A 13,172-nucleotide genomic window follows, 5' to 3' on the forward strand; every position below is an offset into this window, starting at 1 on the left:
AACCACATCTGTTTCTATGGGGAGCGTAGAAACACATTAATGTGCTTGTTAAAAAAAGGCTAAGAGACGGTTTGTGGACGTTGTTATACATTAAAATATATCAATCTCTGACAGAGACCCAAGGGAATTTGAAATGCTTTGGAGAACAGACAGAGTAGCAGATGCTCCTGTGCTCCTGAGTCGTTTGGCAGCAGCAGTAGCATTCCAGGGTCAAAAGTGTTGTCAAATTATTTTGCCGTTGCTTTGCAGGTTGTGGACTGTGCATCCATCACCCAGGAAAACATTGTTACGCATGAATTTAACTCACAGGGTCCTTTTTTTCACTAATCACAGCACAATTCGCGGAGAAGGAATTGCAAATTTTGTACAACTCTCAATGCAGTCCAACGGGACATCGGAAAAATTCCAGCAAAGATCTTTTCACAAACCAGCGCAGTCAGGAACACATTGTTACTCCGAAAAGTCATCACTGCAGATTATCCAACAGAGGGTGAAATGCTCAAAGCGGTTTCTCCCACTGTCTCCGGCATGTAATGAGAGCAAAGCAGCGCGTGGTGTGCACACGTACACGTATGCGAGGTGGACTGCCGCTCGCTCTGAAACCAGTTCAACATCAGATCCATTTGAACCACAATCTGAGCGAACGGTCAACTAACAGAGCTTTAATCCAGCGTCTGCTTCAGGTTTCCTCAACAGACTTTCATGGCGATTTCTAGAAGGATGAATCGTACGACACATTACACTGAACCTCTGCTCAAAAGGTAAATGTGTTGACTGATGAAACAATGAAGTCATTATTTACATCAAGACATTCAAGGAACAACATTCAATGCTGTTCCCTACATCGTAAAGGTGGAGTAGAGCTAAAGTACAGGTGGGTGGAGTAAGAGTAGAATAGGGGGAGGCGGAGTCGAGTCAAAGTACAGGTGGGTGGAGTAAGAGTAGAGTAGGGAGGTGGAGTAAAGCCAACGTACAGGTGGGTGGAGTAAGAGTAGAGTAGGGAGGAGGAGTAAAGCCAAAGTACAGGTGGGTGAGTAAGAGTAGAATAGGGAGGTGGAGTAGAACGTTATTTTCCAGTTGAGGGATAAGAAGTTTGTTTGCGACGTCGTCGTGGATTCAAACGGCAGCTCCCTCACTGATCATCCATATATATCAATCGACAGCTAATCAATTCATCCAAATACTGAGAAATAACATTTTGTGCATAAGCGTCGACCTGTCAAAACAGAGGAGGCGGTCTCTTACGTGGGCAGCTATTCATGGTGTACCACTCCATGCACTGTCCGAAGGGGAAGGAGGCCACGTAGGCGTTGGAGTCCACGCACTGCTTCATGTTGCTGCACCACATGCACTCTGAGCTGCTGCTGGTGCACTCGCTGCACGTGGCACGCATGGCGCACGGCGTGCGGCACTGCTTGGCGCTGTGATTGGCTGAGGACAGAGTGGGACAGGACGGGATGTTAGAGCCTCTTAGCGATGGCATGTTGGAGGTGCTAACCCTCCTTCAGGCTCTACCCAATATATACTTTGCGTATATATCAGTCCCCAGGGTTTCGGGAAGTTCGTTGTGATTGTTGAAACCAAAAATGCTTGATTTTGCAGCGGCTATTCACTACCCTTGAGTATTCATTTCAATGCAGCAACCAGGATCAGTGGATTTGGTTTTGGTAGCAGAGTCAAGTTTCACTTAGAGTTCGATCCTTGGTGAACTATCATGGGTCATTTTTAGTTTAAGTAACACCCTAAATTTTTGAGTTCATTGAGAGCAAAGCAGCTTTGGCTCTGTTGGCCTTTGAAGGGGCGGTCCAAAGGAGAGTGGAAAACAGAGGGGGTTTATTTTAATAGCTGTATCAAATCAACATATCTGATAGCGTCGGAAGGTTTGCAAAGAGCCACAAGGCAGAAGGGTGTCGTAACTTATGTTTGTTTTGCAGCTTAAGAACTAGGGAGCATGCTAAACAACGTTTAACCTTTTTAGGAGAAACAGGTGACGAAATGTAGCATCACCAACTCCCGGCGTGAGCATCCCTGTGCGGTTCTCCGGCGGATGGTGGACTCACCCGGGCGCTCACACAGGCTTCCGTTCACAGGGTTGATGCAGGTCTGGGCCTTGAGGCCGCTGGCCGCCGGCTCGGCCAGGTAGCCGCAGAACCCGGCGTCGCTGGGTTCCCCCGGCAGCCACTGCAGGGTGGTGTTGGTGAAGGGCGACATGTCCTCCCAGCACCAGTACGACACGTTGATCTTACGCAGTCCCACCCAGGGTGTGACCATCGCCTTGTACTGCCAACAGACATCAGGGGGCAGCAGCGACATGTGTAAGACCCTGCCTTCCTATGGTTCCTCCAAAGCCACTTCACCTCAAGTTCAAGAGCTTATTTATCACGTATATGTACATACGGTCGTACATATACAGTATGCAGTGAAATGTCATGACACCTGGTGATAATGAACAATAAGCTCTATAAGCTCTAAAAATACTAAAATGTGCATAAAGAGCGAGGCTCCTCAGCCACACTTTAATGAAGGACACTTCAAGGACTTGCAAAATAACTTTGCCGTTGATATTTGAATATCCAGGACTTGTACTCTTTGAGGTAAGTACGAGAGATAAGTTTCATTTAGGAGGATTTAAATGTATATTTAATACAACACAGACAATTCATTCTATTATATAAATATAAAACCCAGAATAGCGATTGTGGCGCCGCCCCCTGCGGCCGCCTGCATGAGCACCTCATGTCGATTATGCACATTTTGGTATTTTTAGTATTTCAAAGTACTATGAAGTTTATAAAACAGCATGAAAACACACTGTGCTATTCATTACTCATTCACTATGTAGTGGACTAGCTAGGGTGTCAGCCATTTTGTCGGGTGTTACACTTATGGTTTACATTGAATACACTTCAAGTTCTCCAAGACGTACCTCAAAATCTATGAATCTTTAAAAATCTAATGAAATTCTTGCTTGAACAATTCAAAAGTCATAAATCATGAGATAACTTGTTTAACATCTTCAATTTCAACAAGATTTACTTGGACTTTTGGGCCTACATTTTGCAAACCTGTCATTATGGAAAATGTTATTGTTGCCAGGAAGTCCTCACCACCACGCTCATGATCTGCAGCTCCTTGAGCACGAAGTCCACTTTCTTCTGCGAGGTGAGCGAGGCCAGCACGGCGCTGTGGCTGCGGCACGCCAGCTTGGCGTTGTCGTACGAGTCTTTGGCCGTCAGGAACTTCAGACACGAGTTCCCCACCAGGTGCCAGCTCTCACCACACACATTCTCTGAGGGGAGGGAGTGCGAGAGGAGGGGTTCAGGTGGTTTACTGGACTCCCCTGATGACTTAATGGAGATCCATGTGACTTGCTGGCGTTGGAGGTGAATACCTGGGGCCCTCCTTGGAGCCTCAGATGACTTGTTGGAACCCTTTGCGGCTTACCTGGCAGTGAGATGCACTCCTGGTTGCGAGGTTCCCACTGGCAGTTCTGGTCAACAGAGCAGCTCTTGCAGCTGGTCTTCTTGTTGCAGATGTACGAGGGGTTGTCCTTGGGGCAAACATCATACTCCATAACAGCCCCCTGGCGGAGGGATGTCCAGGACAGAGAGGACACTTTATATTCTGTACTGAGCAGGGCTGGAGTTATTCCATTTTCATACAGCATGATTAAACTCTGTCGCTCTGTTATTAATAAAGATGATTGAATTAGGAATGGAATGCACGAGGGTTTAATCTAAAAATAGCATACCCTCTGAATGTTACATGAAGTTTATGACATTCCCAAAGAGCAAGCAAGTGTGTGTGATATGAGCGAAGGACTTTGAGCTTGTGCACATTGTGGGAAATTTAAACCTAATGAGCCAGAGCCTGGCTTGCTGTTTCTCACGGGAAGCTCCGCCCCCCGCTGGCTGGCTGTTCTCTATCGTTGATTGAAAGTTTATTAATATTACACGTGTTGCGTGCCCAAATTGCACCAAATTCAACACCTTGTGTCCCCAGCAATACACCCGCCAATTCTGAAGTAGATCAGATGAACGGTTGTCAAAATAAAGGAAGGACATCCAGACATAGAGGCTCCTTCCTTTACAGTTAGATCAGACGTGAATAAGCCAAAGTGACCACCAAACCAGACCGCCAGTCACCAAACTGGTCGTCTGGCGAGCAAAACACAAAAAACATCTGACATGCTCGGCTTTCCCTCGGGGCATCGTAGGGTGTTCCAGACACACGGTACTTGAGGTAAAATGGCCGATCAATCACAATCACCGCGACCATTGTCACTCTCTACAACCAACGCCTGCCGGGTCGGGTCCACAACACTCTGTGTTGTCTGGAGAGGGCGACGGGCTGCTCAGCACTCCAAATTGAGGTCACTTAAATGCAATTCAAGTTAATTAGTGTTGGCCCACAAGGCTTGTCCAATCAGAGGTGAAACAACAAGAGCACAGGAGCAGAGGATCCAGCAGCTTCCCACAGATATGAATGAGAGGTGTGTTTGTAGCAGACCATGGCACTACATTACCAAACATCTTGAGGGGCAGAAGGGGCAGGTGGGGCTGGTGTTTTAAATCAACAAACGCAGAGTGGATGAGTGGAGAGTTTACAACAGGAAGGCAAGGGATGGGGAAAAATAACATTTTTGACTTGCCTACGCTAGCATTCTTAAAAAACAAATATGGAGACGGTTTGGTAAAGGCTCACTAGGGAACTCAGAAACTCATAATTGGGATTGTTTAGTTTGGGATCGTTGACTTCACTTGATTATATTCTTCAATTAATGGACGAAGGATTAAGTCCTGTCCCAGAGCTACTTCAACAATGAGTGTCTTGCTAACAATGGCATCTCCTGGGGGATGGAGGTTTCTGGACAACAGCAGGTCCAGACCCACATTCTGATCAGTGTGATGGATGGATCACCTTGATCAGGATCAACTCAAGGATCAAGTGGATGGGTTGTCTTACGGTGGTGGAGGTGCAGTTGCTTCCCAGAGACACACACTGGACAGAACACCACTGGCAGCCGTTGGTGTTGGCCGTGCAGCTGTAGCAGTCCGAGTACTGGTCACATCTCTCGTTGTCGATATCTGTTGAACAGCTCACGTTATTCAGACCATTTCTCTAAATCTACGAGACAAATTCATGTCAGAAATATATATCTTATCAGTATGATTATACAGAGATGTCTCCTTTCCTGCCGCCTTGTTGGTTTATACTACAAGATTTTGTGGGTTTCTTGAAAGGCACTTCAAAATAAAAATGAATATTATCATGACATGTCGGACAGACTTCACTTCCTTTCCAGCTTCCAGCTCAACTGATCAAGCCTTTCGGAAAAGTCCAACCCACGGACAAGAACTTCCCGACCTTGATGTTTGTGTGTTTTACATTGTCATTATAAGAGGTTATCAATCATTTCCAAGTTGTGTTTGGAGAATAAAACAAAGGATACAGCGTAAATAATAATTCGAGGAATAGTGCCACTCGGGCTATAGTGTATATGCTAAACATGCTGGGACCCATTTTCTGGATGCCCTGAATGAAACCACACTATTCCACCATCAAGACCTTTCCAGGATAGAGACGCCGGGTCTGGGACAAGTCGTCCCCTCCACATGTCAAAGACTTCCGTGGCCCCCGTTGACGGCCCCATTCCTCTGGGCCCAGAAAGAGTCGGACAACGGAGGCCCACTTTGTCTTTTCAAAGAGAGTAGAATACATTCAATCCAGCCTCGTCTGTCGGAGGCGGCGCAAGAAAATTAGCCCAGACGCAGCGGTGTCCACTCAGAAGGCGAATACGAGGGACTTCAGTGGCGGGAAGGAGGAACAATCTATCCTCATTTCCCACCTAATTGTTTTTGCAATGACCTCGTCCTCTCCTCCCCCCGACACACACACACACACACACACACACACACACACACACACACACACACACACAGAGAGAGTTAAATGCGTCACGTACATGTTCTGCCGTTGCATGCTGCCTGCAGCTCCTGCGGCTCCATGTGGGCGGAGCCAGTGTGAGCCGGGAGGCAGGAGCCCTGCGTAGCATTCCATAGGCAGCCAATCCCAGGCCACGCCTTGCTGCAGGAGGTGGGGCTTAGGAAGGCGGAGCAGCTAGGCGATGCGTACATCAGCATGTCGCTCAGCAGAAGGCTGTTGAATCCACCGAATACGTACATCACACTGAGAGAGAGAGAGAGAGAGAGAGAGAGAGAGAGAGAGAGAGAGAGAGAGAGAGAGAGAGAGAGAGAGAGATCTGCATTTTATCCTTATAAATTGTATATTTACCATGTTTACACCAAGTATCCTGACCTTCAACGTCTCTTTCAGAGTATACGATCTATTTTTACAAACTGCCTCTGATATAGTGCACGGCTGAAGGGTTTGCCTCCAGTTAGGTCCCAAATCTCTACTCATATGAGGAGGAAGCACTGCTCAGTCCCTGACAAAATCCACCTGACACGCCCTGCTGTGTGTGTGTGTGAACGGCCAAAAGAGATCAGAGCGGAATCACTTCAAACAGATGGGGGGTTAGGGTTAGGGTTGGGTAGTAGCCAGATGTTGTGCTGGCTACTATGACTACACATGTCAGAAAAATGTAGGAAAGATCAGATTCCATGTGATTTGTGCTGGTCACACTGCTGTGAAAGGAAACAGACGTGAGTCACATATCAGCAAAAAATAAATAAATAAATAAATAGCTAGATGAATAAATAATAATAATAATATTATTATTATTATTATTATTAATAATATTAATAATTTGGATTTGGCCCCTTTGGCTGCAGTGTGAACTTAGCCTTAGTCTACCAACTTTTCAATTGGTCGGTTAGTCGTAGGAAAATAAATAAATAAATAAATATATATATAAATAAATAAATAAAATGAATAAATAAAACAAATTCCATTCGGGAGCTGCGCCTTGTCGAAATTAATCTTAAAACCTACGTGGCTGGACCGGTGTATGAAATGCTAGAGGGCTTTTCATCTGAAACACATTTTAACAACAATAAATGTGAAGTCTCCTTGCTGGTTGTTCCGACACATTCAGAAGAATAATTACTGCTTTCCATGCTTGTTTTTTGCTGGTTATTAACAGGCGGCTCTCTTCATGCGTGTGCGCAGCATGACATTTGACTCCTCCAAAAGTCTGAATAAATATTGCGTTTATTATAAAAAACATTGTGTATATTATAAGAGTGATTTGAAAGCGTTAATAACATACTTAAATAACAAAATCGTACTTTAAATGTTGGTGTAAAATGAACTGGCAGCCTGCTTCATTCGTGCAGCGCTTGTAAATTAAATGTTAAAGGCTGGTTATTAGGTTTTGTATTTATCTGTAATATAGCACAGTGTCAACAATGTTAGTTCTAACATTCTTGCTCAGCCCTGGAACTCAAACCATTTTCTAATGCCCCAAAAGAATGTATTTAAATAATTAAATTATTATTGTGAATGTGCAACGATTAGTCGACTAATGGCTTGAAGAGACGACTGACGGTTCCACTCAGGAAACCTTGAGTCGGGGCAGCCCTTCTCACAACAAAACCACAACTATCTCACAGAGCTCAGGTGTTTTCATGGTCGTCTCTTTTTCCATGCGTCACTAGCGATATCTTCATTTTGTGACGATAGTGTTACCATAGTGCTTAACAACGATAAACAATCATCTTCACTTATCACACTGATGTGTTTTTCCAATTCCTACATCTTTACTCCGTCCCTGCAGCAGGGACACCAAAGCACAAATCCCTGCAGCCTTTTGCGGCAGCATGCAGGACAAACACAGGGTCCAAATCCCCATCCCGACAGCCAAACAAATAACCAGAGAAAATATGTGAGCGGAGGAACAAGGGAATAAATAAAAAGGCAAAAATAAAGAAAGTAGCCACCTCGGTGCCGCTCCACCCAAAGCGGAGCACTGAATAGAGTGAATCTACTGCTGAATCCTCGCTTTGCCCTCTCCTGGGCAGGGCTTGTGAATTGGGATGATAACTGCGTCTCCACGTGTCAGCAGAACAAGCAGCGACGACACATTGGTTTTGGAGCCAGCCGTCACCTCATTACAATCTATTTATGCTCCGGTGCGACAGTACATCCGGACGTCATGGACCGGCCAGCGGCGGAGGGAGGGTGATAATTGATATAACTGTACACGGTGCTAACAAACACTGACGGCTCTGACAGCGCCCTGAGTTGACTCTGCACTCACAACTGTCATGACCATGGGCGGCCACTAGCGGGAGCACTTCTCATCCTTTTCCACTGTATTGTGGCGAGAGCGGCAGCATATTGCTGCGTACTTGCCGCCGTCGCACCGACGTGGGTAGCGATATGCGTTTGGCTGAGGCTGTCCATACCGATATTTTGTGCCGACATTCGATTTTGTTAAATTCAAAATTCTTTACGCCAAAAAAGTGTGTGAGAGGAGAAGGAGGGAGGGAGGGAGGGAGGGGGGGGGGGCTTACAGAACCACAAGCACAAGGTCATAGCATCTGCTCCAATCAGGGATGTCGTTTAAATACCCAATAAATGTACGTACGCTATTGTCATGTACTAACTGTTTTCTGTAATTAAATTACAATAATATATTATATATATATCACATAATTTATTTTTGCCTCGTAGCAGATGGCATTTTGTTCCTGCATATTTTGAACTGCGTGGTTGGAACACAAAATGCCTGCAGGTAAGCAGGTCTGGGCTCTTAGTACTGACCAATATATCAGCATAGTCAATACCATTTTTTATTGATAATACAAAATAAAATATCAATTTTAGGCCCTATTGCTCATTATGACTCATCATAGCCCTGGTGATGGGTGGCAGAACCTACACCCAAACCCCTCAAAGGAACAATTCCCATCAATCAAAGGACATAAAGGAGGGTAAATTCTAGTGATTCATTCTTTCTGCAGAAGCTATTTTTCCAGCGTTCTACCGTCACTACGACTCCATTTTGATTCTGCCATCGTTTGTTCCAGGGTCAAAGGTCACAAATCCATACACTGTATGAGTTTCCATTTACAATTTTCTTCTTCCGTTGATAGTTGTTACAAGTGGTATTCTTACCTGCGCCCAATACCTTCTTGTAGACGAAACAGCACTTCATCAAAACCTTGTGAATTCTGCTGAACAATAGTTGCCACGGCAACCATAACTGATTCACTGTGAGCGTCTTGAAAATGATAAAATTTAATTATTACTCATCGCTGAAGACCGCCGTGTGTCCGAAGCGGTTGACGTCATGGTGGAGGTCTGGTCTGGGAAGCACCGTCCACTCGTCACACACTGGGTGAGAAGAACAGACAGACGGAGAGACAGACGGAGAGAGAGACAGAGAGAGAGACAGACGGACAGAGAGACAGACAGTCAGCCCGCTGACCCAGGACAACATGTGAAACACATCTTCAGGGACAACCGACCCTCATGCCGTGTCATAATGTTGCCAGTGGGCCGGAGCAGGAAGGTCACAGTCACAACACAGTTACATCACAGTTACATCACCGCTCTGGTGACGTAATAAAACTCATTGAAACTCCGACGCCGCGACCTTGACAAGACACCGGGCAGCTGCGCTGACACGTGTACCGACAGGGATGGGGCAACGTCCCGTAAACTCCTGGCGACATTTTAACAGGGAGGAGCAGGGAAAGCCCTCGTCTCCAGAGCAGAAGAGACGCTTCACGTCCGGAACTGAACGGGTTCCTGAAGTTCTGAAGTCACAGAGGTGATGATGTCATTGCGGGGAAGTAGAAGCGACCTGCCGTCCTGGTAGGCGTCTGTGCCAGCGGACTTTTTTGTTCCCCGATGCCGTCATGAATTTTTAGAGCGTTCCCCTTTGCACATTAAACAATTCTGCCGTTTGTGTGCTGGCCCTTCTATCTGCAGTTTGGTTGGTACTTGGTGTTTTTGGAACTCTGTTCGCTGGCTCATGTTGCGTATCACGGTGTTAACTGTCACATCTCTTGTACAGCGATTGTGCTAATTGGAAAATGACCTAATAAACCACTGGTTTGTGTTCCACTTCGCTTGTGAGAAAGTTTTGACAGAAGGAACTATTCGAGTGGAACCAATTTTGAAAGTATTTCTTCTTCCTGTGTAAAAATGCCAAAGTTCCAGGACCGTGAACTAAGTTCCTGGAACTGAAATAGTTGTTGCGGTGTAAAAAGGGGCTGGATTCACCTCTACAGCTGCATTTGTGGTTGTGATTGGGTTACTTTAAAGTTGAGTTTCTCATGTTCTGCTTCTGTTGCTTTGCCCACCGCTTGTTCATCTGCATTTCAGAGGGATACACAACACCACCAAAGGTTTTTAATTGCGCCGTGTGTAATCTGGCGATTACGTGCTCAGTTTGCAACGTGTACTTATCATGAGTCAGCGCGTCGCTTAGAAATCCCTCAAAGTCAAACATGCGGTGAGACAAAAGTCGACTGCAGTGCATCATCTGTAGCCTGAGGAAAAATAGAAAAGAAAAAAACACACTGCAAGTCATCACACTCTCCCAGGTGGAGCTGAAGCACCACCAACACATGGGCGTGCTGTTGGCGCCGCCCGGTGGCGGGCGGTGGCAGTGCAAGCAGGCGACGCGCAGGCCAGGGTCTCCTGGAAATGAACTAGTCAGCACATCAAGCAATGTCAGGCCAGCGACAGCCCTTAAATCCAGGACTCTAACGGAGTTCAGCTCGTTAAGGAGGGGCAATTAGTCCTCGGCGCACGGCCCATCTCCACAGTAATTACTAGACAATTATGGCGCTGCCATTGTGCCACTGTCCTTGCAGCAGTGAGGCGGGGTTCGGGTGGTGCTCGGTGAAACTCTTCTGTCCAATTAGAGTCAGACCGGCAGCAGAGCCGGGGGGGGGGGCAGGGGACGGAGGGAGGTCACAGCTGGACAAATCTTTTTTTTTTTTTCTTTTTTTTTTAACTGAGCTGAGTTTTTTTGTTTTTTGTTTTTTGTTTTTTTACAGTGTGGAAAGTTAGGACTTGGACAGAAACTCTCCGGGGAATAAAGACGTAGGTGCATTTAAAGAGCTGCTTGTGGCAGTGGAGGCGGTTACTCTCATTCTGCCACGCTGCTCCCAGTCTGCAGATGGGACATGGCACCAGGAGGTCATTTAACACCGTGCAGCGACACGAGACGTGCGCCGCTCATCCGCAGCGTGAGTTGGCAGATCTACTCCAAAAAGAAAAAGGAAAAACAAATGCTGCCGGAGAGTGGATTATACCCAGCATGCAGTTCTGCTGGTGAACTAAGCATGTCGTGCAGGGCGCTCGCTGTCTCCAGAGAGGGTAATTTTGCTTCCTGTCAATCATCTCATAATGATGCGGTAAAAGACAAACAAACCTGAATGTCCAGAGGCCATTCTGCATCCTGCAGGGAATATTCTACATCTTCCTGTCACGCTGAAGCTTTCTGCTAATGAGGAGCTTACAAGAGAGAGCCAGGGAAAGAAAAGAGAACCACACCGCCTCAACTTGGAACGCCGGTTACAGGTGACTGGAAACTCCTCCAAGGCGAACCTCAGTCGGGAAGTATCAGCAGCGATGTTCCTTGGAGCAGGACATCCTGCTGCACAGGTGCAGGACAGCACCTTGTTCTGGAAACGCTCGCAGGTTGGAAATGTGCGAATCCAAAAGCTGCCAAACTGAGATGTTTGGCAGCTTTTGGCAACTGGGAGACGGTGTCAGGGGGTTGGCTTCCCTCTCGCCCTTCAGTGGAACGTTCATGCAGAGCGGGTGCATCACCTCCCCTGACGGGTGATTATCATCTGTATTTTTTTTATTTCCTACACGTGATGTGAAGCCAATCTGCTGCACAACATTCTCCCGCGATTTGTTGACGAGTTTCTCCCGCTGAGCTGCTTGACCGAGGGAGGAAGAGCAGCTACACAACAACATCCTGTCTGTCGACGTGTCACCTGTCAAACTGAGTCAACTGGAATCTTATTTATCTTGCGCTCCAAATGAATTGTGCAGGAGTCTGGTCAAAGGTGTGAGCGCTGCCTGAAGGGAAGCTGGAACAATGGACTCATTCAGACCCCGAAGCAGATCCACGCCTGAATATTATTATGGGATGTGATGTGACATGATGATGTGACCGGACCGAAGTTCCAACCTCTTCTGAAGCGAACGACCACCGAGTGCAACTGCCAACAGCCCACGTGTTGACAGTTCATTATTAAGGAAAAAAAAAAAAGGAAATCAGGAGGGTTATGGAAACTGCTGTGAAAGTGTGAGGCTGAACCGCTAGGAGTGAGGCACATCATTATGGTCTGGTGGAGCTGGGAACGCTGCTTGGGCCGTGGAATGGAATGACTCCCCTACTTTTTGTATTTTGATGAAATTGATGATGCCAAATTGAAGCGGGCTTCGAGCCTTTTCTACTTTAAGGCAGGCTCAATGCAGCTGGAGCCACTGGATAATGAAGCTGAGGAGGAGACGGGAGCTTTAACCATAACTGTCAATTGGCTTCGCTTCTTTCATTTAGTTCAAAGCCAAAACGCTGCCAAATTCTGTGTTTCGGTGCCTTGACGGATTTGAGTAATATTAAATTAAAGTGAAGGAGTAGGCACCTAGTTTCTTCTTATTTGTATTTGTCTTGTTTCGCGGAATACTTCATGTTTATTTTAATACTCCTAGGCCTCAGCCCCTGATTGGCCAACAGCTTGTTTTGGCCCCTCCCATACCCAACTTTGGGATTTGCTGAACCAGGCAGTTTGGGAGTGTTTGAGTTTTAAAGGGCAGAATAATAAGTCAACAACAACAATGACGCAGCTTGACGGTGACCTAATCAGGGAGAACCACACAGGAGCATCAATGACACCTGCCCCCCGCCCCATCCTGGTAAACAACAGCAGCTGGAAGGAGCTTGGAACGTGCATGGGAATTATTATTATTATGCAAATGATTTGACATATGACTCATTGAAAACTTGGCGGACATTTTGTCCGAGTAAAGCAAAGTGGAATGTTTTTTCTGTTGAAACGTTCTGTCATCTGTCTGCGTTTGCATCAGATAAGCGACCGATCAGAATTCAAATCATATTTAGGACTCGCACCCGTGGCCGAGGACAAGGAAACGCTCTGTCAACCTGTCAACCTCTTGTCCCAAAAGCCTCTGTTCGCTCACATTTAAGTTCAGTTTGGGTTTCGGGAATCCCGGTA

At 46.4% G+C, this 13,172-nt stretch overlaps 1 protein-coding gene across 1 annotated transcript in view; it reads right to left on the minus strand.

The window, feature by feature from the left end:
* atrn (attractin) overlaps positions 1 to 13,172 on the minus strand; it is a 154,134-nt gene that overhangs the window by 109,623 nt on the left and 31,339 nt on the right. Inside the window, exons 11-17 of the mRNA XM_080012760.1 lie at positions 9,216 to 9,300; positions 5,966 to 6,189; positions 4,966 to 5,087; positions 3,445 to 3,583; positions 3,108 to 3,289; positions 2,061 to 2,280; positions 1,246 to 1,431 (exon numbers count right to left, since the gene is read on the minus strand). Coding sequence (XP_079868886.1) covers positions 1,246 to 1,431; positions 2,061 to 2,280; positions 3,108 to 3,289; positions 3,445 to 3,583; positions 4,966 to 5,087; positions 5,966 to 6,189; positions 9,216 to 9,300 — 1,158 coding nt within the window. The remainder of the gene's footprint in view (positions 1 to 1,245; positions 1,432 to 2,060; positions 2,281 to 3,107; positions 3,290 to 3,444; positions 3,584 to 4,965; positions 5,088 to 5,965; positions 6,190 to 9,215; positions 9,301 to 13,172) is intronic.

This window comes from Zeus faber, assembly GCF_960531495.2.
Source record: "Zeus faber genome assembly, chromosome: 13".
Taxonomy (NCBI): Eukaryota; Metazoa; Chordata; class Actinopteri; order Zeiformes; family Zeidae; genus Zeus; species Zeus faber.